The following is a 26374-nucleotide window of genomic DNA, read 5'->3' as shown; positions in this document are numbered from 1 at the left end:
TGTTCTTCTATATATACATCCGGCACGTCGTCAGCAGCCCCAGCACTCTCTTCATTGGAGGAATATAGCACGCTTGATGTCATGTTTTTTATCATTGACTTTGATTGATGGCTTGAAGGTCGTACAGTCACTGCTGGATGTGGAAGCAACACACTGCTTCGCTAGGATGATGTCTCTTACGGTTTCTGTTATTAGCTTATTTCTGTCTTTTGTTTTCACACGGTTTACACTAGAGAAGCAGCGCTCACAGTCAGCATTAGCATGAGGCAAAGAAAGACATCCTAGTGAAAAGTCTGAAACAAGCTTAAACTTGGGGTTTCCATCACTATCCTCCAGAGTTTTTATGGCACACCAAAATTTATCAGGCTGGTTGTAATTGCTTTTGTCCACTTTTTCGCCATGTTGGTAATGGATCAGGCAGATCTTCTACGGCAAGCCTCTTCCACTCATCGTGCAGTTGCTGGAGGGTAGAATCATCGTGGGCAATGATTCGGGGAAGGTGTGTCGCGAGGGGCACCAAACTTTGCTCTTGCACTTTGCCCTGGATGCCTAGAACACTGGCTGGCTCCAGCATGTGCATTCTTGAAAGGACTTCATCTGCGAAATTAAATCTCTTCCTGATCTGTTCTGCTGCTACTATCAAAAATAATCTGCAGTGGAAGCGAAACTCATACATTTCCTTTTTTTGCTTGCTTAGTTATGGATTGTCTGTTACTGTTTTTCAGACAGATGCACCCAAATACACCTGCTCTAGCATCAGGAACTCACGTTGATATCTTGGATCAACTTTTGAAAGCATGGTTTTCACAATGTATTCATGGTTCATATACATCAGTAGCAATTCTTTATATAAATTACAAACTTGCCTGTGCAATTCAGTTATGACCACTCTTTCACTTTGAAATAAAAGGTTCAGCTAAGTAAACTTTGGTAATCCTGAAGAAAGGAAGCAGTAGTAAAGCCTGGTAAATGGATTGTGCAGTTGTTCATAAGCACTTCTAATACGATAATATGATCTTAATAATACGTATGTAGATCTTAATTGTTCCATTTGGAATGAGATCACGAAAGCGAGACACTTTATATAAGTTGGAGATGCGCTGAAAAAGCATGACTATCTGGCCCATGTCCCGCCTAAAACCAGTACTCCGGTCACATTACATATGACGCTAAATATAAGGAAAACACTAAACAAATAAATGAATGAAAAGCTCTAATGCGTTAAGCCCAAAAACTCGTACTATTATATAAAAAAAAGTGCTATGTCTAGCGCCTAAAGCGTCAAGTTGGCAACTCTAGCAAATCCCAGGCAGTCAAAGCAGCGTGCTTTCGTACCAGGCCAAATATTTAGTCTTTGTTTCTTGTTTTTGTGACCACGTAGCAGTCAATAATTTTAATTGCTAACACAGTGGGATTTTGTAATATTCAGAGCTTCCACAAGTATCAGAATGAAGAACTGCACAAGATTCATTCCCTGATAAAAAAATTTAACGTTTTTCATCGCAAATGTACCTTCTCAGATTAACTAAGAGTACTTAAAATAGTAATAAAGACGTATGGTAATTCTGGAATAGCTGTGATACCAATAACTGAAAATATATGCAGTTTTTATTAATCATACGGCAGGCAGGGCAGCGCCACAATCAAACTAGCGGCTAGTCAAGGCCAAAATTTCCTACAGAACGGGATGAATGAGAAAACTGGTTAACTCTTGCAGTAGAGAGGTGTACAGAATACGGGTGAGAGGGAGAGGAAAGTGTTGTGCAGCGAGGCCGCGGGAGGAAGAGAGGCATGCAGTCAGCAGGATCAGAAGAGCAGTTAGCATGAAAGTAGCAGTAGAAGGTAACTCCTACAGGAATCCTCCCCACCCAGGCTTCCCTCACACCTACTCACTGCGTCATTCCTCTTGTCACACTTCTGAGTGTTGCGGTAATGTTTCACTCTCACCCAGGCAAGATTAATAATAAAGACTACAAGAAAAGAAACTTACTAATGGTAGTTTTATTGGTTGCTACGGCTATTGTCCTTCTCTTTCCACCTCACACACACACACACACACACACACAGATAATTAAAACATAATTATATTACACGTATTAAATTTGTATGTATTTTTTTTTTTTTATGTAGGAAGGACACTGGCCAAGGACAAAAAATCCAATAAAAAAAATATGCCCACTGAAATGGCAGTCCCATAAAAGCGTCAAAGCAGTGGTCAAAAATTGATGAATAAGTGTCTTGAAACCTCCCTCTTGAAGGAATTCAAGTCATAGGAGGGTGGAAATACAGAAGCAGGCAGGGAGTTCCAGAGTTTACCAGAGAAAGGGATGAATGACTGAGAATACTAGTAAATAAACCTGGGTGAATACACAACCAGAATAAAAATATAAACAAAGGTTTACTACACACACACACACACACACACACACACCTGAGCTGCTGGGGCCATTACTCCCTCACAGCACACACAGGCACGGCCACCACCACCACCACCACAGACACGGGTCTACACAACACACCACCTCAGAAGTGGATCTTCACGTGCTGGGCAATCTCAGCCTTTGTCTTGAAACACTTGCCACAAACATCACACTCGAACTCCCTCACCCCAGTGTGTCTGAAGGCGTGTTTATTGAGACGAGAAATGGTAGGAAATCTTTTGCCACACTCATCACACTCATAATTTCTAACACCACTGTGTGTCAGGGTGTGTGAGGTGAGGGAAGACTTGTGGGTAAATTTCTTCCCACACTCACCACACTCATAATTTTTAACACCACTGTGTGTCAGGGTGTGTGAGGTGAGGTTAAACTTGTAGGTAAATTTCTTCCCACACTCATAATTTCTAACACCACTGTGTGTCAGGGTGTGTGTGGTGAGGTAAGACTTACGGATAAATTTCTTCCCACACTCACCACACTCATAATTTCTAACACCACTGTGTGTCAGGGTGTGGTACTTAAGGCCTAGTCTGGATACAAAAGCTCGGAAGAGATCACCACCCAGGCTTCCCTCATACCACTTTTCATACACTGGGACCTCTTTCGCTCTATACCGCTCTAAAGTATTATTTTGTTCCATCATATTCTTCCATTCACTCAGTCCCACACGTTTCACTACTGTGCCTATTTCACTTTTCCACTTCCTTACATACCATTCTAAGCCCTCCATTTCTAGCAATCATACTCCAGTCACACTCAACATGCCTCCACTCAAACCTCTGAAAAGCCCAACTAGTTTCCAAGCCACTCCATTCGCTCTGATCTAGCCTTGTATCTCGGGGCTGCCTTTACCTGCCTCTCTGAAAGTATTCCGATCCATATCTCCCCTCAAAGCCTCTAACGCTGCATACCTTGGTGCATTCAGTGACATTCTTGCTACTCTATTCTGACCTGCTTTTAACCTCTAGTTCATTCTCATTCCACGCAATTTCATCCATACCATACACAATGCTCCGAACAGCCACGCTCTTCCAAACTTCTCTCAGCACGTCATACTTGCTCTCATCCTTGCTGCACTCCCTTGTCGACCCTCGCACTGGTTCATCATGTTTATCGTTTCATTCTTCACCTTCACACTTCAAGTTCACCCACACGGCCAAACACTGTATTCATGTCTGTTGCAATTCATTCCCTCCCAGTTTCCTCCTGTATTTCTTTCACCCTCTGATCTAATCAGTATCATTACATTGCTTTTCTCACTGCTAAATCTCACATCAAAGTCCTTTCCATTCTCATCTACATCATCAGACAAATTTTGAATCTCGTCTGCCGATTCACGCATGACCACTACATCATTTGCATAAAAAAAAAAAAAATTGACGTTCCCCCACACATTCCCACATTTATTCTTCTCTTTCTGGCTGCTAACTCCTCTGTGTACAAGCTAAAAAGGGTTGGTGATAAAATGTATCCTTGCCTGACTCCTCTCTCACTCCTCACCCAGTCTGTATCTGTCTCCTAGTCTGTATCCAGCTCTTGTGTCACATACATACATCGCATTATGTTGACTGTTTTTGTTGTCAACCCAATCTTTTCTAAGACTCTAGCTAGAATTTCTCTATTCACTCTGTCGTAAGCTTTCTCTCTATATATAAAATCTAAGTAGAATTTACTACCATCTTTCTTCTTTCAATCATTTCATTTACCACAAACATGTTTTCCTCTGCTCTCTTGTCTACCTGCAACCCATTGTTCCTCACCTAACACTCCATCTCTCAGTCCATTAACACAATCTCTCATTAAACACTGCACTAAAAAAATTTACCTACTGTGTTAACTAATGCAATTGGCCTGTTATTTATTTATTTTACTCATTCTTACTTTTGTATCCTCCCTGATTTGAGCATGATTCTTGGCGGCGAGGGTCTCCAGCGTGACCTTGACATCATACAGCCTAACGTCAAAGTTGAGTTGACGTTTCACTGAACTATACTTGTCACTCATCCTTGGTCTAGCCATTTGTACTAAACCTATAAGATCCCTCCACTGGCTACCTACCCGCTTAACTCCTTTGGTTTTATAGTTACACATCCTCAAATCATGACCCCTAGTCTGGGAGCCACATTTAATTAGAAGGGTCGGTATGATCACTTGACGCAGGAGACGCGGATGAGCGCCGATCTTCCAAAACAAAGACCGAAAGGCGTCCCTTCCATGCACCACAAAAGTGACCACATGCTTACCTCTTGTCATCCCCAAGCAACAGTATTAACCACCAGATATCAATACATGAGTACAGGGGGTAATCCTGCGGCAATGTAAACACAGCACCGCCAGAGGGGAAGAGCAGAGCGGAACACGCACACCCTACACTACCAATACGACAAACAGACAATATGTTCATGTAGCTCAGGCCCTATGTACGATACTCTGTCATGTAAACTGGTAAAGCTTACTGACAACCTTGACATTCCAACCCCACCCTTCCTCATCTCCCTTCTCCTGTCACATGTGGTGTAAGAACAGATCGCCAGCACTTAAATTGTGAGGAAGATGTCTGAATAGGAGTGAAGGAAGTGGTTGTTGTGGTGAGAAACTATATGGATGATGGACGAGGAATAAATGGTGTTTTTTTCTTGGCATCTCGACCTAAATTTTGTATTCAATGAGAGAGAGAGAGGGGGGGGATGGGGTGATGATGGCTGGGGTAAGGATTAGCAGGTCACCACCTCACCTGCACCTTTCTGATCACTAAAATCAATCCAAAGTAAAACCACGCCACCTGCTTCCCACCAGCCAATCTCAGGTTTTGAAGGGCAGTATATGCCCTGCCCCCACCCTCCTGCAGGGAAGGCTTCCCTTCACCAGTTTACATGGAACACTATACATCTGGGTGAATACATAAACACAATAAAGATCTATATAAACACATTTATTGAAAGACACATACTGTGCCAACAAAGCTGCTGGGACTATTACTACCTCACAGCACATGGATGGGCACGGCTGCCATCACAGACTTTACACACTGCCCACCACCACAGACTTTACACACTGACCACCACCACAACTGACACAGGTGTGGCCCCACTCGTCCACACAACACACCACCTCAAAGGTGGATCTTAACGTGCTTGGCAATGTCACTCTTTGTCTTGAAACACTTGCCACAATCATCACACTTGAACTTCCTCACCTCAGTGTGTCTGAAGGCATGTCTATCAAGCTTATAAATGGTAGGAAATCTTTTGCCACACTCATCACACTCATAATCCCTAACAGCACTGTGTGCCTGGATGTGTGTGGCAAGGTTACACTTTTGGCTAAATTTCTTCCCACACTCATCACACTTATACTTCCTAAAACCACTGTGTGTCAGGATGTGTGTAGTGAAGTTAGACTTGTGGGTAAATTTTCTCCCACACTCATCACACTTATACTTCCTATTACTGCTGTGTGTCTGGCTGTGTGTGGTGAGGTCAGACTTTAAGGTAAATTTCTTTCCACAATCTAAACATTCATGATTTCTAACACCACTGTGTGTCAGGATGTGCTTGACGAGGGAAGACCTGTCGCTAAATTTCATTCCACACTCATCACATTCATAATTCCAAATACCACTGTGTGTCAGGGTGTGACTAGTGAGGTGTGACTGCAGAGTAAATTTCATCCCACACTCATCACACTCATAATTTCCAAAACCACTGTGTGTCAGGGTGTGTTTGATGAGAGAGGAAGTGTCATTAAATTTCTTCCCACATGTAGCACACTCATAATTCCTATCTTCACTGTGTGTCAGGGTGTGTGAGGTGAGAGATGGCTTTTGGGCAAATTTCTTCCCACACTCATAATTCCTATCACCACTGTGTGTCAGGATGTGTGTGGTGTGAGAGGACTTTTGGATAAATTTCCTTCCACACTCACCACTCTCACAATCTCCATCACAATGGCTGTGTGTGTTGAGGTCAGACCCTAGGATAGATTTCTTTTCACATTCCAAACATTCATGATTTCTAAAGCCATTGTGTGTTGGGATGTGTTTAACAAGGGAAGAACTGTCACTAAATTCCTTCCCACAATTAACACACTCATAATTCCTATCATCATTGTGTGTCAGGGTGTGTTTAATGAGAGAAAACCTGTCAATATATTTTCTCCCACATTCACCACACTCATACTTCCTAATGCCACGGTGTCTCAGGCTGTGTGTGGTGAGGTCAGACTTTAAGGTAAATTTCTTTCCACATTCTAAACATTCATGATTTCTAAAACCAGGGTGTATCGGTATGTGTTTGACAAGAGAAGACCTATCACTAAATTTCCTCCCACACTCATCACAATCATAATTTCCAGTAGTGTGTGTCAGGGTGTGGTACTTAAAGCCACTTTCTGATTTAAAACTTCTGGGACACTGCTGGCACTCAAATGTGCTCTCTCCTCTGTGCTGCTGCTGCTGCTGCCACCAGCCACTCATGCTGCTGCCCGGTCTCACGGCCTCCACCACAGCACCACTCCCGTCAGCACACACAGTATCCAGTCCTGCAGGGACCCTTGGTGGGGCCAGACAGTCTTCGGTGACAAGCAAGATGGTGGCCTGGGCGCTGGCTTGGTCTGTGGTGCAGGGAAGATTGGTGGCCATCACAAACTGTACACACATCTCAGAAAAATTATTTCTCTTTCCTTTCACAGAAAAAATACATGTAGACAGAGCTGCTGACAGGAGGGTGCCATGTAGGTGTCAAGACTTTGGGAAAGTGGCTGTGAGGGAATAAATGTAGGGAACCACTAGGCTAGACAGTCTGGGAGGCATGGAAGGAACTCATCTGCTCTGGTGGCCTTCCTGGCAGACAGTGACCACAAAGCCAAGGAAAGCTCCTGGGGAGTGACAGCCGCACTGATTGTGTGGCTGGCGGGGGAAGAGAGCATGGTGGGTTGCAGGTACAGGGTCAGGGGAGCTGAGCGTGGTGTGGAAGTGGGAGGCAAGGCACTCAACTTTCTGGCTTTCTGTTGAGGACAGAGCTGTTACCAGTTAATGGGAGGGTGAATGAGGGTCAAGGGAAATCCTTGAAACAGATCCCTTAAGGAGGGGTTCAGGGGAAGGGGGGGGGGCGAAAGCTCTCCTGTTGGGTTAGATTAGTGTCCTTAAGGTGGAGTCCAAGGTGCTCTTCATTTAAGTCAGTAGGCAAAGTTGTTAGTTTTCCCAGTTTTGCAAATATGACATTTTACCATAAGACTTCTCCTGAATGTAAAAATTTGGCCTAATCTGACTTCCCACCCCACCCTAACACCCTGCTTTCCTGTCACAAGTCTCTACACTTCTTGGGGATGGAGGAGAAAAAGAAGAATTTTTACCGTTGCACCTGTGGGTGAATTTTTACTCTTGCACCAGCCTCTCTATTCCTGACTAAACTATTTTTTTCTGGTAGTTTTTTTTGGGCAGCTTTGAATTAATTTGCATGCTGTTTTTTCACAAAATTTTTTTTTACCCACCCCAACCCCCCATCACTAACTATTGTTTTGCATTTAACTGAAAAGCAGATTAATACAAAACTGACCAAAATCTACCCAAAAAAAAAAAAAAAAATTGTTTGGTCCTCACAAATAAGTAACACAGCAAGCAACAACACTTAGGGCCAGTGTTGCCCCGCGGGAACTGGCTGGCGCTTGCTTGTGGCCGCCAGCCGGCTGTCACCACCGCCAGGTAAGCAAACTAATCTACCCTAACCTAACCAAACTAAACTAACCTATCCTACCCAAACCAATCTATCCTAACTAAACTAACATAACCTAACCAACTTAATCTAACTAAACTAGTGTAACCTAACCGGGACGGAAGGAGCCGAGGCATAAGATGGTGCTATGCTTGCTGGTCCTAGCCAAAAGGAGGCAAGACTCACCTGCAGGCGGCGACGGAGAGCGGGCCCTCTTAGAAGCAGCGGAAGAGCAGGCCATTGTCTTCATGGGGTGCAGGTGGCGGCAGCAATCGGTTGTTCACTGTCCTTGTCTTATGGCACTGGCTGGTGCTTGCCGTCCAAACCCTGGCTGCACGGGTCAACACCACTACTGCAGTCTTGGGGTGTGATGGGCGTCCTGCAACACCCACCGCAGCAGCAACAAGACAGAAGATGAGGAGCGGCACGTCTTCACCAATCAGCGTCTCTCCACAAATGCCCAAGCACTGCCCTCCTCGCCTGCCTCGTTTGTTTGGAGTCCTGCTGGCTGAGAGATGTGGCCAACCTTGACTCCCTGAGGCGCGCCGCCCAGACCAAGACCAAGGATCATTGACCAAGATCCACAGGTTTGCATGTGTATAAAAGTTTGACAAAAAAGAAATGGGAAATTTAATATCACTCAGAAATTCAAATACAATCTGGTGAATATCAGGAAGATTTGCCTCTGTAACGGGGCTTCCCTTTTTCATTTGTTATTTGTTATCATCTCAAGATATTTTCACTTTTTTCTCTTAATAAATATATATGTCTTTGCTCTCTCTGCCATGAGTGTCCAGACGTGCCCCCAATAACACACCTGCCTTCACTACACCTGTTTTGTCTATGCGAGTCTAAAGGTGAAAGAGGAGGAGGATGAAGAGGTGGCGAAGGGCGTGGAAGAATGGAAGAAGTGATGATGAAGGACATATAGAAGAAAGGAAGGAGGAGGAGGAGAAGTGATGATGAAGGGCGTGGAAGAAAGGGAGGAAGGGAAGAAGTGATAATGAAAGGCATGGAAGAAAGGGAGGAGGAGGAGAAGGGGTGATGAAGAGCATGGAAGAAAAGATTGAACCAAATGAATGAGATAATTAAATTGTTGATTGATAATAAAAAAAAAAAAGAGTGAAGGAAGAAGAGATGGAATGAATTGTTAGGAAGAGAAAGAAATTATAAATGCAGTATAAGGAAGATGAGAGAGAGAGAGAGAGAGAGAGAGAGAGAGAGAGAGAGAGAGAGAGAGAGGCCACTTAACACTTTCTATATAGATTCACTTGTGCTGGAGGAAAAGTTCACATCTTAATTATAAGTTTATTTGCAAGACATAAACACACCCTTGTAAAACTCTCCAAAATACGAGTGTTTCTTATTAACTGATTGCATTGTTTTTATGACATTGTGTGTGTGTGTGTGTGTGTTTCAAGGGAGATTAAATGTTTAGTTTACGTAGTTTAGTGCTTTGGGGATTGTATAGACATGGCATTGGATTACTCTCCGATACACTCAAAACACTGTAAATAAATAAATAAATTAAATAAATAAATAAAATAAATGAATGAATAGATATAAAAGGCGTAGGAATAAATTCTGGTATATTTTATAGTGGGATGTAAATATGGTGCTGTTTGTTTGTTTGTTTTTATGTAGGGGGATTTATTTACTTTTCATTCATTTATTTATTTATTTTTTTGGGGGTAGGGAAACTGTAAGCTGGAGGACAGGTGGAATTTAAACTTTTTTATGCACTTATATTTTTTTTTTCATTTTAGTTAAGTGAAATGACTAAATCCGCAAGTATTCTTAAGGTATAGCAAATATTTAGATAACAAGCAAAACTTACGTAACAATAATTTATGCCAATCCCAACTTTTTTTTTTTCCAAGGATATAAACTACAGTGAACATTTTAGAGTTAAATAATTTTCACTTAATTAGACTCGTGAAGTGTGTGGCAGTAACTGAAGCAGGTGAGGACACGGGGACATGGTAACACTGCTAGACTAATGCGCTCTCCCTGGTTGGTCTTGTGTTGAGACGTGCAGTAAACTTTCTCCTTCCTTCCTTTCTTAATGATTTTCCTTTTCTCCCCCTTTTTCCTTCCTTCCTTGATCATTCCCATTTCTTTCATCTTTTTCTCGTTTCTATTCCATTTTCTTGCCTTTCTCCTTTCTTCTCCCTTCCTTAATCCTTTCCTCTATTTCTATCCTTTTATTTGTCTTCCTTGCTTTATTTCCTCTCCATTTCTTTTATTTCTTATGCCTCCTTTCTCCTTCCTTTCTTTACCAGCTTCATTCCTCTTCCTTCTGCTACAACAAGAACTATAACTGCTACTATTACAACTATAACCACTCATTCACTGGCTGGCTGGTCAAACAGAGAGGGAGGAAGGAAGGTTTCATGCGGGACTCAACACAAAACAAGTGAACGAGTGGGAGGGTGTTACTAACTTGCAATGTCCGTGTATCCTCGCCTGCCTCACTGCCACAAACATTTTCTAACACTATATCTGCAATATGGTGGTGGCAGGCTTACAGGGGGGGTGGTGCAGTGCGTTACCATCACTCAGAGTAACAATGGAACAAAATATTAACTGTTACCACTACGACTAAACTGACATAATATAACCTTGACCTGCATTTTTTTTAAAGTAATGAAAAATATTAAATAAACAATATGCTATTTTTTTTTTTACAAAGTTGTGTTGCAGTAGATGTAAAATATACTGGAATACTAAAAATGACAAAATTAGTAGTAGTAGTAGTCGTAGTAGTAGATAAAACACACTAAAAATAACGGCTTAAAAGAAGGGTAGTAGTATCAGTAGCAGTAGTAGTAGAAAAACAAAATCTAATACAGTTTTAGAAGCATAATACAACAAAACATAAACATTCCTAAAACAAATGATAAATAAAACAAATAAAACAAATGATGAATAATACGAATAAGAATAAAATCGAGAAAAAATAGATATACAATAATAATAATAATAATAATAATAATAATAATAATAATAATAATAATAATAATAATTATAATAATAATAATAATAATAATAATAATAACAATAATAATAATAATAATAATAACTTGTGGAACCCATAAATATACCATAGTAAGATAATTTAAATATTACGTTTCTATGAATTCTTAAGTGGAGGAAGAGAAGTGTAGAAGGAACGAAGGAAGATATAGAGGACTTAATGAAAATGGACAGATATGATGCCAATGAAGAAAAGAAAGTACATAATATATAAATAATAATAATAATAATAATAATAATAATAATAATAATAATAATAATAATAATAATATAAGACGAAATAATAAAAACAACAATGTATTCTAAAACACAACCATAGCATACATGACTTGTAGCCTGACAGAGCCCCAGGGTGACTCACAGTGGCCAGAGATAATCACGGCCGGAAGTCTCGTACCCTGAGGCTCACTGCCACTGCTTAGCGACTTGCTATGTTTAGCGACTTGAGGTGGCCAAAGCTGTACAGTACCGACCAGAAGTCTTGTAATCTGACACTCCCATTGCGCTTCGCCTCTTGTTTGTTTTACGTTAGAGCAACAGAAACTTGGAAACCACAGGACAGAACGAGAAAATAGATAACAGAATCATTAAAAAAAGAGGATATGAAGACCTGGAGAGCCTAAAAACAAGGAAAAACAAGAACAGAAACCTTGAAATGTGACAAAACAGGAAAACAAACAGGGTAATCTTCGAGGCAAGACTGAAACAAAAAGGTGACTACCAGACAGGGAGAAGCAGGGCGTGGGGGGACTAGAGAGAGAGAGAGAGAGAGAGAGAGAGAGAGAGAGAGAGAGAGAGAGAGAGAGAGAGAGAGAGAGAGAGAGAGAGAGAGAGAGAGAGAAACAGGAAAACAATTACGAAAGCCTTAAAACATATGACAAAAACAATAAAAAAAACACAAAAACCTTCAAGACAAGACAATGAAACCAGGAAATAACAAGCAGAGGGTGTGTTGCACTAGAGGGAGGACCGAAGCGTTGCAACCAGCTCCCACATCTCTCTAAGTGACTGAGTGACAGCCGCGGTGAAGGCCCGGCCGTTAGACTCCTGTGAAGCCACGAAGGACGTCACGATGAAGGAAATCCTGGTGAAGAGAGAAGAACTAGTGAAGGAATTTGAAGGGAGTGAAAAATTGGTGAAGGAATTTGAAAGGAGTAAAGAATTAGTGAACGAAATGGACAGTTAATGCAGCCAAGAAGCGAAGGATTAGTGAAGGAAAGAAGGAATTGAATGAAGGAGAGGAGGAGAGGAAGGAGTGAATAGGTGAAGGAATTGATAGATGGAGAGAAGGAAGAGGAAAACATGGTAATGGAATGCAAGGAAGAGGAGGAGGAAGAGGATGAAGGAAGGAAGGAAGGAAGGAAGGAAGGAAGGAAGGAAGGAAGAAATCTGACAGTTAACCCATTACCTCTCATAATTTTAACCACTAATTTTTTTAATGAAACTTGGATAGGTATGGTAAAAAAGCGTGAGAAACACGATGAAATAGTCAGAATTACATTTTAAATAGAAATAAGCGAGATATTAGGAGATCTCATATGACATCACTGGGAGGATACAGTTGCAATGACTATAGTATATCTCAAAATGTAATCTCTAGTTCCGGTCTTCAAAACTACTCATTCTATATGGAAAAACTGATGAATAAAAAGATATATATAACCATAAACGCTTTATTTTTAAAGCAGAATAAAACATGTAATTATAAAACTTTCATAAAACAAAAAATATATTATTTTCAAAGAGAAAAGTTAGCTATACAGCTACACAAAAATAAGTAATATGAAGTAATGCTACGTTTGTCCTTTGTAATTATGAAACGGTTTACACATATTGTGACTGCACAGCTTTAGTTATTATAGTTACTTTTATGCCCAGCCATTGTACTTAAGATAAGAAGAGAAACAGCTAACGCATAGAGTGACTGCGCATTTGGAACACGTCCTCGGTGTGGCAGTGCATGGCTTGTTCTGGCATCGCCTTTGTTCACTTCGCTTCATTATCATGTGTCCTTTGCAATCAAAACAAACATCATGAGGAATTTGTGAAGGTGCTAGACAGCTGTGCTTCCTACCAGGTTGTTGTCTGTTCCTAGGAATTTTCAAATATGATCGGCAAATTGCTCTTCTAAATGAAAGTAAATCCATTTTGGTGGCTGAGTTTTCATCTTCGCTACATAGCAAGTTATATATGATATGTGCATTCACAACTGCCGTGTCCACAATTCGAATGAAGATGGGCCAATACCACTTTTTTGGTGTGATTGTTGCTGCATGTTTGGTAATCCACCAATCATGTTTATGGACACCTCCCGTGTATGCGCTGTCATTTCTGAAGACATGAGGTTGTGAAACTGTATCCTTTGCTTTACATTCCTTCAAATAACGTTTAACTTTTTGAAGAGGTTCCACTGTGTCATAATTAGTTCCAATAGTGACACACACACATGTATTATCAAGCCACCTTACAAATAGAATTTCTTCATTGGTATCAAATCTGGAGCAGCATGTTCCTCTTTTTTGCTTTTTCATTTATTTTGCTTCCATCAAAGGACATTTTTTCAGCCTGTTCTCACGCATAGTTCCAGTTGCTTGAAAGCCAAGCTTGCAAAGATGAACCAATAACTCATATCCAGTAAACAGGTTGTCAAAGAAGACACTATGTGACTGCGGTTCTTCTACGGCATCTAGTATGTTCAATACAACACGTCTGTGCAAGCACCCACGCTCAGCTATCCGGTGTGCTACAGTAAACATGTGACCTGTGTAGTCACTTCCTCCCAATGATCTCATACGAGATCAGCAACTTTTATAGCCTGCTGTTCTCATAATATTACATCTACTGGTGTTTTCAAGCATTCAAATGTTTTATGTTACTTCAACATGTGCTATGTGATATTATCTTCTAATTGTAGTTTAGTATGAATTTTTTTCTTACTTTTATATTAACAGTTCTCAGGAGTACAATTTTGATATTTTCAAGCTTGTATATCAATTAATTTAAGGCAAAAAGTTTTAAAATCTCATGTGGATATCAGAGAAATATACCTAATAGATACAGCATGAAGGTTAGATATGCGTATATACACACAGATAATTACGAAATCTGTTAATTTTTATAAGTGATCTCATATGAGACCAGGAGGTAATGGGTTAATGAATGCAACCAACCCTTACTAGCCTCACTGAATGCAACCAAAACAAACAAACACACAAACACCCCCTCTCCCTCCCCCCATCCCCCACACCCCTCACTTACCTGTCCTGCTGAATGGAGTAGAAACACCCGTATCCATCAGGTGTCATGGCTGCCACCCCTCCATACGAGTCAGTGTAGCCAACGATGCTTGTAGAGAGGGCGAAGTTACCTCCTCCCCCACTGTGGCAAGGAGGAGGAGGAGGAGGAGGAGGAGGAGGAGGAGGAGAGGAATATATATATGCAAAGGAATAAAATAATAGAGAAAAACAGGAGGAGGAGGAGGAAAGAAAAAATAATTAATATATAAAGCATTCCTAGTTCTTATCATTATTATTATTATTATTATTATTATTATTATTATTATCATTATTATTACATCATTCAATATCTTAAGAACCACTCTCTCTCTCTCTCTCTCTCTCTCTCTCTCTCTCTCTCTCTCTCTCTCTCTCTCTCTCTCTCTCTCTCTCTCTCTCTCTCTCATTATTCTCCTTTATCTTCCCTATTTTCATCACCACCATCTCCCTCTCTCACACACACACACATATCACCCACTCTCTCTCTCCCTCTCTCTCTCACCTCCTACAGAAGGCTGGGTCAGTGAATATTTCTGGCACTTCCTCTCCTTCCTCCATCGCAACCAGGTAAAGACCCAAGAGGTGCCTGTCCACTCCTTGGTTGGCCTCACACCTCTCCCTCAGCTGGTTGTGTCTCTTAATGGCCTTCATCAGCTTCTCCCTCCTCTCACTTGTCTGTTGTGGGAGAGGGAGAGGCTTGGGTGAGGCTGGGTTGTGCTGGGAGAGGCTTTGGTGAGGTTGGGTGAGGTTGAGTTGCACTGGGAGAAGCTTGGGTCAGGTTAGGTCAGGTTGGGTTGTGCTGGGAGAGGTTGGGAGAGGCTGGGAGGGGCTAAGAGGTATTGGGAGAGGCTGGGAGGGGCTAAGAGGTGTTGGGAGAGGCTGGGAGATGTTGGGAGAGGCTGAGAGAAGCTGGGAGAGGCTGGGAGAAGCTGGAAAATGCTGGAAAAGGGTGAGAGGTGTTGGAAGAGGCTGGAAGATGCTGGGAGAGGTTGGAAGAGGCTAGAAGCTGCTGGAAGAAGCAAGAGATGTACATAAACTAAAGGAAGAAAGGATTGAACACACACACACACACACACACACACACACACACACACACACACAGATAAAGACAAAACAAGAAAAAGGAGGAGAAAAACAAAAAAAAAGAAGAAAACAAGGAAGAGATATGGTAACAAATGCTCTCTCTCTCTCTCTCTCTCTCTCTCTCTCTCTCTCTCTCTCTCTCTCTCTCTCTCTCTCTCTCTCTCTCTCTCTCTCTCTCTCTCTCTCACATACAGAGGCTGCGGAGTCTAGCATGGCCCTGGCCCAGCTGATGGCCTCTGAAGTACAAGATCGGATAGTTTCTGTCCGTCCATGGTAGAACTGGCGAGTACTGGCTGTCTCGTAGGTGGGGCCTGGCCTGAGAGAGAGAGAGAGAGAGAGAGAGAGAGAGAGAGAGAGAGAGAGAGAGAGAGAGAGAGAGAGAGAGAGAGAGAGAGAGAGAGAGAGAGAGAGAGAGAGAGAGAGAGAGAGAGAGAGAGAGAGAGAGAGAGATAAATAGATAAATAGATAAATGATAATAACAGTTTTTGCACTTTACTAAAAAAGATAATTCAGGTTGCAGATTAATGAAAATGCATTAATTTATTTTGTCTACAATTACATGCAGCTATCTTTTGTTATTCATAGAGGTATTACAACAACAACAACAACAACAACTACTACTACTACTACATGAACAACAACAACTACAATTATTACTACCACTATTACAACAACTAAAACATCTCTACTACCACAACACGCGACCTGCACCCCACCCCCAGCCCCCGAAGTTCCCCGACACTTACCTGCCGTGGAGCCTGAGGTAAGCCAGCTGCAGGGCCATCTGGACGAAGGAGTCTGGGTGTAAACGACGAGGGCGCAGCGATTCTCGGCCAAAATCAGAAAAAATGAAAGGATGGGTGCTGATGTTGCTGGTCTGTGAGGAGGAGGAGGAGGAGGAGGAGGAGGAGGAGGAGGAGGAGGAGGAGGAGGAGGAGGAGGAGGAGGAGGAGGAGGAGGAGGAGGAGGAGTGAAGAAAGGTAGGAGGAAAGGCAAGAAAGAGGATAAAGAAGAGAATGAGAAGGAGGGAGGAGGAGGATATGATAAAAAACATGAATAAGAAACTTGAAATAAAAAATAAATATACAAAAAAATAAAATAAATAAATAAATATAAAATACAGCCTAACCTAACCTAGCCCAACATAGGCCTACTGAACTTACATAGGCCCTGCCAGTTTCCTTGGCTGTAGCGATCGCCTCCGTCAGCTTTCCATCGACATCAATCTTGAGAAGGCGAGGTGGGGGGTAGGCCAGCCCGCACACCCTCCACCCCATTCCATTCCTCCCCCATGTGTTCCAGGAGTAGCAGCTGGTAATGGGTTGCAACCACCGTCACCATCGCATCGTAAGGGGTGTGCTGGGGGTGAGGGGGGGGGAGAAATAGGTGTTTGAATGAAATAGAAAAAGATGGAAAAATTACTAAAAAAAAAAAAAAAAAAACGCACACTCTCTCTCTCTCTCTCTCTCTCTCTCTCTCACTCACGTCATTGTTGGAGATGATGTAGCCGTTGCGAGTCAAGATGGCTGACATGGACTTGTCCTGCCCAGCGATTGGTGGTGTCACCGCACAACCCCTCCCACACCACCTGCAACAGTGGTGGTGGTGATGGTAGTAGTAGTAGTAGTAGTAGTAGTAGTAGTAGTAGTAGTAGTAGTAGTAGTAGTAGTAGTAGTAGTAGAACAACAACAACAACAACAAGTAGTAATAATAGAAAAAAGTAATTTAGATTCTCTAATAAACTCTCTCTCTCTCTCTCTCTCTCTCTCTTTCACACACACACACACTACAGGAAGAGGAAGAGGATGAAGAAGAAGAAGAAGTGACCAAGGCAAGGAGAACAAGATTGAACTAGATAAACACACACACACACACACACACACACACACACACACACACACACACACACACACACACACACACACACACACACACACACACACACACCTCCTCACTGTTAGAAGGGCAGCTTTCGTCCAACACAAAGACAAAAGCTGCTGATTCAATGATGTCCAAATTCTTCATATTTTCCAGACTCAGTGATTTCAGCCAGTCTCGATTCTGTGTGGGAGAGATGCATTAGTAGTAGTAGTAGTAGTAGTAGTAGTAGTAGTAGTAGTAGTAGTAGTAGTAGTAGTAGTAGTAGCAGTAGTAGTAGTAGTAGTTGTAGTAGAGGCAAGGAGTGTAGAGGAAAGGAATGAAGAACTAGATAAAACAAAGAAAGAAGGAAGAAAAGAAGAACTTGATAAAACAGAAGGAAGGAAGGAAAGAAGAACTTGATAAAACAGAAGGAAGGAAGGAAAGAAGAACTTGATAAAACAGAAGGAAGGAAGGAAAGAAGAACTTGATAAAACAGAAGGAAGGAAGGAGGGAAGAACTCAATAAACAGAAGAAAGGGAGAACTAAATAAACAAACAGTATATCAGACATTGCAAACACACACATACACACACACCTGCGCCCACAGCTCCCGTTTATCACAGGTGAGGGCCGCCACACCTGCGCCCGGCCCCATCGCCTCGCAGCTGTCCCACACTTGCCTTATTTGCACCTCCAGCTCAGGGGGTGTGAGGGGGTCACCTGTGGATGGGGGGAGATGCAGAGACACGGTTGTAATTGAAAGACGCAAGTGTGATTTAATTAGAGGGGAGAGAGAGAGAGAGAGAGAGAGAAAATAACATTAATAAACCTGATCCTATCTACAACTGACCTTTTGCATCCCAGGGGTCAAGGCACCAGATATGACCTTTGCAGAGCACCACCAAATGCTGAGGACACTGCCCCTCCTCCTCTGCAACACAGGTCAAAGGTCAAATGAGGTCATGAAAGGTCAGTGTTTGAAAGCTGTCAGGTGGAAAAAAGGAAAAAGGTAACAGGTGGGAGTAAGGTCACAATTTGAGGTCATTGTGGGTAGAAAAGGTCATGAAAGGTCAAATTAAGGTTGAGGTTTGGTTAGATTACATTAGATTAAGTTAGGTTAGGTTAAGTAAGATAAAATTAGGTTATTATTATGTTAGATCAGGTCATGTGAGGTTAAGTTAAATTAGGTTAAGGTAAATTAGGTTATTAGGTATATTAGATTACATCAAATTATTCTTAAGTCAGGTCTGGTCAGGTCTTATAAGGTCAAGTCAGGTCATGTGAGGTTAGGTTAGGTTAAGTTAGGGTAAGTTAGGTCAAGTTTGGTTAGATTAACTTAAGTATATTAAATTACATTAGATTATTCTCAAGTCAGGTTAGGTTAGGTTAGGTTAGGTTAGGTTAAGTTAGGTTAGGTTAGGTTAAGTTAGGTTAAGTTAGGTTACATTAAGTTAGGTTAGGTTAGGTTACTCTATTAGGTACATTAGATTACGTTAGAAATTATTCTTAACTCAGGTCAGGTCAAGTCATCTAAGGTCAGGTCAGGTCACACACTCACTAGTCCTCCAGCAATGGTGCAGGCTGTCCACACACTGGCCAGGGATGCGTGTGCAGTTGAACATCCAGCGAAACTGTTCCATGCTGAGTGGCTGGCCCTGGGGAGGAGGAGGAGGAGGAGGAGGAGGAGGAGGAGGAGGAGGAGGAGGAGGAGGAGGAGGAGGAGGAGGAGGAGGACGAGGAGGAGGAGGAGGAGGAGGAGGAGGGAGAATGGAAGAGAAAGTGTAGTAGGTAGAGGGAATGGAAGAGGAAGATAATGAAAAGAGAAAAGGAAGGAGAGGAGGAGGAAGATGAAGAATGAAGAGGAAAGGAAAGGAAGAAGAGGAAGAGTGGGGGAGAGGAGGAGGAGGAGGAGGAAAAAGGCGAAAAAAATTGAGTTAGTATTATTTTGATTTAGGTCTCTCTCTCTCTCTCTCTCTCTCTCTCTCTCTCTCTCTCTCTCTCTCTCTCTCTCTCTTGCAATCTTATTTTCCTTTCTTATTTTCTTCATAATTTGTCTTTCTCCTTTCTTCACCTACTCTTTCCTTCATTCCTTCCTTCCATTTTTCTTATATTTTCTCTATCCTTCCATTCCTCTTTCATCTCTCTTCAGTCATTCCCCTTTTTCTTGTTATCTCTATTTCTTCTCTGTCTCTCATCTCCTCTCCTTCATTTCCTCCTTTAATCATCCCCCTTACTTCTCCAACCACCACCACCACCACCACCACCAGTTTAAACACTCTCTCTCTCTTACCTCTCTCTCTCTCTCTCTCTCACTCACCTCTCTAGTTGCATGTGGCTTGAAACGTTCTTCTCGCAGCAACTGATAGAAATGTAGCACAGCCCACAGGTACAGGGCGCCATGCTGTGAAGTGAATGCTGTGTTTGTGAAGAGATACAGAGCTACTCTCTCTCTCTCTCTCTCTCTCTTTCTGGGATTTTTTTTTATTTCTCTCTTTTTGTTAATAGTGATTTTCTCTCATTTTCTTTCTTTCTTTGTTAACCTATCACTGGAATCATGAAAACACCCTTGAAAACCCCAATAACTTCCACTGCAGCCTGTTAAACTATAGAACCATGAAAACACCCTTGAAAACCCCAGTAACTTCCACTGCAGCCTGTTAAACTATAGAACCATGAAAACATCCTTGAAAAACCCAATAACTTCCACTTTTCATCTTTACTATCCTTCCTTCATGTCTTCCTCTTCATTTCTCCTCCTCTTATCCTTCCTTTAAATCCCTTCCTTTCCACCCTCTCTCTCTCTGACAAACATGCAAAACAAAGCATAAAAGAGACAAACAGACAGACATTGTATTAAAAGCCCCTATCTGAGCCACTCTCACCTGAAATGCAGTGTCCGTTGAAGGCTTCCAGTTTGTCATGGTAAGAGGATGGGGCCCTGCGGTGTTCATGCAAGGCAGTAAGGGTTCCCTGAAGGTGAGGTAGGCTGCATGCATCCACCAGTCCTCCAGCTAAGAGGAAAAAATGAATAGTTGCCTGAAGGAGGGAAGGGAAGGTTGAGGGTGATGAAAGGGTGTCGTACTGTCCACCTCCCTAACGCAAGAGTTAACTAGTATTCTCAATCTTTTATCACTATTCTGTCTACCTCCCTAATGCAAGAGTTAACCAGTATTCTCAATCTTTCACCACTATTCTGTCCACCTCCCTAACGCAAGAGTTAACCAGTATTCTCAATCTTTCACCACTATTCTGTCCACCTTCCTAACACAAGAGTTAACCAGTATTCTCAATCTTTCATCTCTATTCTACAATTTTTTTTCTTTCTTCCTACTCCTCTTCATCTTTCTCTTCTTTCTCATCCTCCTTTTTCTTTTAATTTTTCTCTCCTCTTCTTCCTCATGTGTTTATCTTCATATTCCTTCTTTCTCTTTTTTTCACCTTCCTCCTCCTGTTTCTCCTCCTCCCTTTCTATCTTCATCTTTCTCCTTCTCCTCCTACTCCTCCTCTTTCTCTATCTTCTGCTACTTCTTTCCTTCCTTCCTTACCCTACCTCCACCACCACCACCACCACTACCTCCTCCTCCTCCTCTTCCTCCTCCTCTCCACACTTACCCAGTTTCTCTTCAGTGCCTGCCTCTCCTGCAGCCTCCTGTGCAGATGTGGTCCTATACCTGCTGCAAACTTGTCCACCACTGCCCTTGTTACCTGCAGCTCCTCTGGCGACAGGTGTGGCCCTACTGAGTCCAGATACCTGAGGAGGAGGAGGAGGAGGGAGGGAGGAAGGCAGAGAAAGAAATAAAGAAAGGAAAAGAGGAAGGGAGGGAGGGAGGGAGGAAGGAAAAGGAGAAATGGAATTATTAATACTGTTTTTCTTCTTCTTCTTCTTCTTATTATTATTATTATTATTATTATCATTATTGTTGTTCTCTCTCTCTCTCTCTCTCTCTCTCTCTCTCTCTCTCTCATATCAACTTCTCTCCTCCTCCTCCTACTCCTCTTCCTCCTAATCTTCTTCCTCTCTTTTTTTTTATCAATTTCTTCTCTTCTTGTCCCTTTTTCCTTTCTCCTCCTCCTCCTCCTCCTCCTCCTTTTCCTTCTTTTCAACTATTTTATTCTATTTTCACACGCACTCTCACTTCTCTCCCTCTCACTCACAGATCCAGGGTCTCCTGCAGAGGGGGGAGGGGGAGAGAGGGGAGCAAGGCCTCAAACTGGAAGGTCTTCCCTCCCCCCACCCCCTTCTCTCCTGGGGCACTGTGGTACATGGCCACATGAGGGGGCACCTTCTGCGGGGCTGTCAGGGGCACCTTGGTATCCTGCTGTTGGAGGAGGAGGAGGAGGAGGAGGAGGAGGAGGAGGAGGAGGAGGAGGAGGAGGAGGAGGAGGAGGAGGAGGAGGAGGAGGAGGAGGAGGAGGAGGAGGAGGAGAAAAGAACAGAAAAGAACAGAAAAGAAGAAGAAGAAGAAGAAGAAGAAGAAGAAGAAGAAGAAGAAGAAGAAGAAGAAGAAGAAGAAGAAGAAGAAGAAGAAGAAGAAGAGGAGGAAGAGGAGGAGGAGGAGGAGGAGAAAAGAACAGAAAAGAAGAAGAAGAAGAAGAAGAAGAAGAAGAAGAAGAAGAAGAAGAACATAATTATCAATCACATTTCAAAATAACTTTTAATAAAATAAAAAAAAAATTTATCATCATCATCATCATCATCATTATCATCACCATCATCATCATCATCATCCTAAGCAAAACAATGACATCTACATTATATCTCTCCTTTACAATGTTCTTACCACACTCATGATGGTGGTGGTGGTGGTGGTGGTGGTGGCGGTGGTGGCTGTGGGGTACCTGAAAGAGAAGTAGCAGTAGTAGTACTAGTAGTGATATGATTCAGAGAGAGAGAGAGAGAGAGAGAGAAAGAGACAGACAGAGAGAGAGAGAGAGAAAGCAAAGTTCATAAATATAATAACATTGTAGTACTTGTAATCAGATAAGACACACAAACTTGAGAACAAAAAAAAAAAGGCCACAGTAGATTAGATAATGCTTGATAGGGAATGACAGGGGATTCGTAAACCACCACAGCAGTTACCTTGGCACAGCAGTTACCTTGGCGTTAAATTGCTGTGGATCATTTTACAGTCATATGAGAGATGGAGGGGGGCGAAGGGGGGGTATCAGCAGTCACCTTAATTGGCTTATTTCACTACAAAAGCTTAATTTACCTGTGGGAGATGAAGATGGGGGTCAGCACTTATATTCTCAACCTCCTCCTACCCTATTTATAAGCCCCTATTTATAAGTATTTGGCAGGTACAAATGCCACATCCCACCAAAGCCAGTATCCTTCACTATCTACATCACCCTATCTCTACAAACTTCTGGTGTCTCTTAACCGTGATCATGGGTTAATAAAGGAAAAAAATTAAAAAAAAACAGAAAGGAGAATGAATGTTTTAAATGTGGTGTATTACTGTACAAGGCATGGATAATTGGCACACGGAATTGATGCTTTTAAGAGACTATTCAAGTTGGGGATGGCTTATAATGTTTGCTGCACTTCAATGGATACAACACACGGCTGGAGTCCAAGGTAGTGTGGGCTCGAACACTTATCCCACAACATGCGGTGTCTGAAGGTGGTGTCTGGGAAAGTCAACTGCAGCAACTAATAAAGTGAAGAGGAGAAAGAAGTGTGTGTGTGTGTTTTCCCTGCTCACCTCTACTGTCTCTTGGAGAAAAAAAAAAAAAAAATTCTCAAAAAGGGTTTACAGAGAGAGAGAGAGAGAGAGAGAGAGAGAGAGAGAGAGAGAGAGAGAGAGAGAGAGAGAGAGAGAGAGAGAGAGAGAGAGAGAGAGAGAGAGGAAGTGTACAGAAATTAATCTAATTCAAACTATTATTATTATTATTATTATCATTAATGTTATTTGAATTTCAGTTTACAAGGATAAGCAATAATTTATCACATTTTCTCGCATTTATTTATTTTTTTAAAGGTAACTGGTACCTGACTGTCTTATTCAAATTCCCCCATTAATAACGTTGTTTCCAGACCTTAATTTAACTGTCTGACACCTTGCACCAGCCACTGTGCCAGCCCAGAGTACAGTTCTGGCCTTTATAACACAGAAATAGAGGAGGTGGGGAAGACTTTGATAATAAGCTGTGTTCATTAATCTCAATGCCCTTAGATTTCTACTCACGAATAAATAGACAGGATATACTATTATTTCTTTTATTTTTATTTTTTTATCAAGGAAGTCATTGTATGTATTTATATTAGCGAAGTAAGAAATTAAACACACACACAAATTGCTTTCACACTTCCTCTCACCTTTACATCTCTTGGTCACTTTCTCTCTGTCACTCTCTCTCTCTCTCTCTCTGTCTGACTTTTGGTTTCTCTCTTACCCGGCTGTACAATTAGTTGCACACTGACCGATTCTCACTGCCTCCTTGTTGTTTACTTCTCTTACTAACTCCCTGTGACCCCCTCCCTATTCCCTTGTCTTGATCTTGATCTTAAAGGAGGATCAGGATTCCTCCCAAGCCAGGCCTTTGCATCGGCACTCCTGTCCTCCCTAGTAGGTACAATCTGTCCTTTCAACGGGGTTTATTAATTATATCTGTATAAACTCCATAAATGTCACCAAAACGGTTAGGCCTATAAAGTAGAGGTTGAGCGGAATGATGTCGCTTTGCTCCGGAGTCGTGAATCTGCTCCACCCGGATCCTCGTTGCTGGATCCACTTGTTGCGGTGGATTGTTACCCTCTAATTTAATTCATTCCCATCACCACTAACCTTGCTGTTGGAATGACAGTTCCCACAAATACTCCATTTAAATTCAAATTATGTTGAAAGGCCGGGGGTAAATGTGACATTTTTTTTTTTCCCACCTCAGTTAAATTGTCTGTCTGCATAAATTGGTTAGCCTTAGATGTTAATGAGTTAGGTATTCTGTACACAGCATTAATACTGTGATAACATTTTGAACAGTAAGTATTCTGTACACAGCATTAATACTGTGATAACATTTTGAACAGTAAGTATTCTGTACACAGCATTAATACTGTGATAACATTTTGAACAGTAAGTATTCTGTACACAGCATTAATACTGTGATAACATTTTGAACAGTAAGTATTCTGTACACAGCATTAATACTGTGATAACATTTTGAACAGTAAGTATTCTGTACACAGCATTAATACTGTGATAACATTTTGAACAGTAAGTATTCTGTACACAGCATTAATACTGTGATAACATTTTGAACGGTAAGTATTCTGTACACAGCATTAATACTGTGATAACATTTTGAACAGTAAGTATTCTGTACACAGCATTAATACTGTGATAACATTTTGAACAGTAAGTATTCTGTACACAGCATTAATACTGTGATAACATTTTGAACAGTAAGTATTCTGTACACAGCATTAATACTGTGATAACATTTTGTACAGTAAGTATTCTGTACACAGCATTAATACTGAGATAACATTTTGAACAGTAAGTATTCTGTACACAGCATTAATACTGTGATAACATTTTGAACAGTAAGTATTCTGTACACAGCATTAATACTGAGATAACATTTTGAACAGTAAGTATTCTGTACACAGCATTAATACTGTGATAACATTTTGAACAGTAAGTATTCTGTACACAGCATTAATACTGTGATAACATTTTAAACAGTAAGTATTCTGTGCACAGCATTAATACTGTGATAACATTTTGAACAGTAAGTATTCTGTACACAGCATTAATACTGTGATAACATTTTGAACAGTAAGTATTCTGTACACAGCATTAATACTGTGATAACATTTTGTACAGTAAGTATTCTGTACACAGCATTAATACTGAGATAACATTTTGAACAGTAAGTATTCTGTACACAGCATTAATACTGTGATAACATTTTGAACAGTAAGTATTCTGTACACAGCATTAATACTGTGATAACATTTTAAACAGTAAGTATTCTGTGCACAGCATTAATACTGAAAGCGCCGTCCTGACGCTTATTAATGTATTGTAGTGGAGGTGACTGAAAGGAGCTGTGCAGTACGCGCTCTTTGTATTCAGAAGCGGTCAAACATGTGAATTAACATATTATCACTAATACTGAGAATAACAGAAAAAAAGTATATCAATAGGTAAAACAAGTATTGCAGTACATCGATGTCATGACACTTCGTCAATTTCGTAACATATATGAGTCAATACAGAGTTGCCTACACTTTAGCGGGTTCAGTTGGTTCTATAGATGAACACCACCAGCACAAACACAGCAAGTCGTCCTCTCGTCTGCGTGATCTGATGCACGTCATTATGTTACGTTAAGTGTACTTATACTAACACACATCGCTAAATCCTCACAATTATGTAACTCACAATTACGTAAGTATCTAATTACTATACCTAGTTACATTGATTATATTGATACATCATTAAATCCTCATGGTTACATAAGTACCTATTATCTAATATCTAATACTATGATGAATACATACACAGTGCGGGGAACAGGCATCCTCTTGGTTGTATGCAAGGGATTATACTTGGGGATTTACCGGGATGAGGAACTCGGGGATTTACTGGGATTTACTCTCCGCGCCTCCCGAGACACGTCTGATGTGTAGGCGTGACTGTCGTGAAGTGGCTTTGGTGACGCTGCTGGGCCCCAACAGTGTATGATGTTCATTATGCTGTGGTACGTTATCAACACTCACGTCACAACTCAAGTAATTAGAATAATTACATATGTACGATAATTTTACCAGAAGTACAATAATTTCAACCCATGTAGTACGATAACATGGCCAAAACAATCTGGCAACGCTGGACTCACGGGCTAAGGAATAGTGCTGTGAGGGCAGGGGGCATTGGTGGTGGTGGTGGTGGTGACGCTGGGGAGGCAGGGATTGGTGTTACATTGCTTTGGTCGGCACTGGTCAGTCTTGCCA

The 26374-nt window shown here is 41.6% G+C and overlaps 2 protein-coding genes across 9 annotated transcripts; both read right to left on the bottom strand.

The window, feature by feature from the left end:
• Positions 1-5356: 5356 nt before the first annotated feature.
• Positions 5357-25956, bottom strand: LOC135096029 (zinc finger protein 84-like). Of its 8 annotated transcripts, none has more exons than XM_063997218.1 (18): positions 25922-25956; positions 22188-22245; positions 21562-21725; positions 21019-21157; positions 20289-20417; positions 19724-19807; positions 18965-19061; positions 18257-18337; positions 18002-18126; positions 17494-17607; positions 17032-17134; positions 16710-16905; positions 16293-16423; positions 15739-15862; positions 14966-15138; positions 14447-14566; positions 8339-12272; positions 5357-7052 (listed from the first exon to the last, which is right to left on the bottom strand). In XM_063997218.1, exons 1-11 carry the CDS (start codon positions 25939-25941, stop codon positions 17033-17035), a joined length of 1113 nt encoding a protein of 370 aa, XP_063853288.1. In that variant the 5' UTR covers positions 25942-25956; the 3' UTR covers positions 5357-7052; positions 8339-12272; positions 14447-14566; positions 14966-15138; positions 15739-15862; positions 16293-16423; positions 16710-16905; position 17032. The 8 variants fall into 8 exon arrangements, with proteins under 8 accessions (XP_063853288.1, XP_063853289.1, XP_063853290.1 ...); XM_063997219.1 differs by having other exon boundaries at positions 21562-21722; XM_063997220.1 differs by lacking the exon at positions 25922-25956 and adding an exon at positions 23809-23927.
• LOC135095935 (peroxisomal carnitine O-octanoyltransferase-like) lies at positions 12146-16887 on the bottom strand. Its single transcript, XM_063997084.1, has 5 exons — positions 16812-16887; positions 16293-16344; positions 14966-15190; positions 14447-14533; positions 12146-12272 (listed from the first exon to the last, which is right to left on the bottom strand). Exons 1-5 carry the CDS (start codon positions 16885-16887, stop codon positions 12146-12148), a joined length of 567 nt encoding a protein of 188 aa, XP_063853154.1.
• Positions 25957-26374: the final 418 nt, after the last annotated feature.

This window comes from Scylla paramamosain, unplaced genomic scaffold (genome assembly GCF_035594125.1).
Source record: "Scylla paramamosain isolate STU-SP2022 unplaced genomic scaffold, ASM3559412v1 Contig2, whole genome shotgun sequence".
Taxonomy (NCBI): domain Eukaryota; kingdom Metazoa; phylum Arthropoda; class Malacostraca; order Decapoda; family Portunidae; genus Scylla; species Scylla paramamosain.
Note: the sequence above shows the minus strand (reverse complement) of the source record. Positions and strands in the feature narration are given on the sequence as shown.

Excerpts from the sequence above, each read along its gene's own strand:
- LOC135096029 (XM_063997217.1), bottom strand. The coding sequence starts at position 8,402 with ATGAAGACAATGGCCTGCTCTTCCGCTGCTTCTAAGAGGGCCCGCTCT. Across the intron at positions 7,053-8,338 it reads CTCTCCGTCGCCGCCTGCAG|ACCAAGCCAGCGCCCAGGCC; the intron begins GTGAGTCTTGCC and ends CCTGCACCACAG.
- LOC135095935 (XM_063997084.1), bottom strand. The coding sequence starts at position 16,887 with ATGGTGACGGTGGTTGCAACCCATTACCAGCTGCTACTCCTGGAACAC. Across the intron at positions 14,534-14,965 it reads GACCCAGCCTTCTGTAGGAG|CATCGTTGGCTACACTGACT; the intron begins GTGAGAGAGAGA and ends CCTCTCTACAAG. Across the intron at positions 12,273-14,446 it reads TACTCCATTCAGCAGGACAG|GATTTCCTTCATCGTGACGT; the intron begins GTAAGTGAGGGG and ends TCTCTTCACCAG.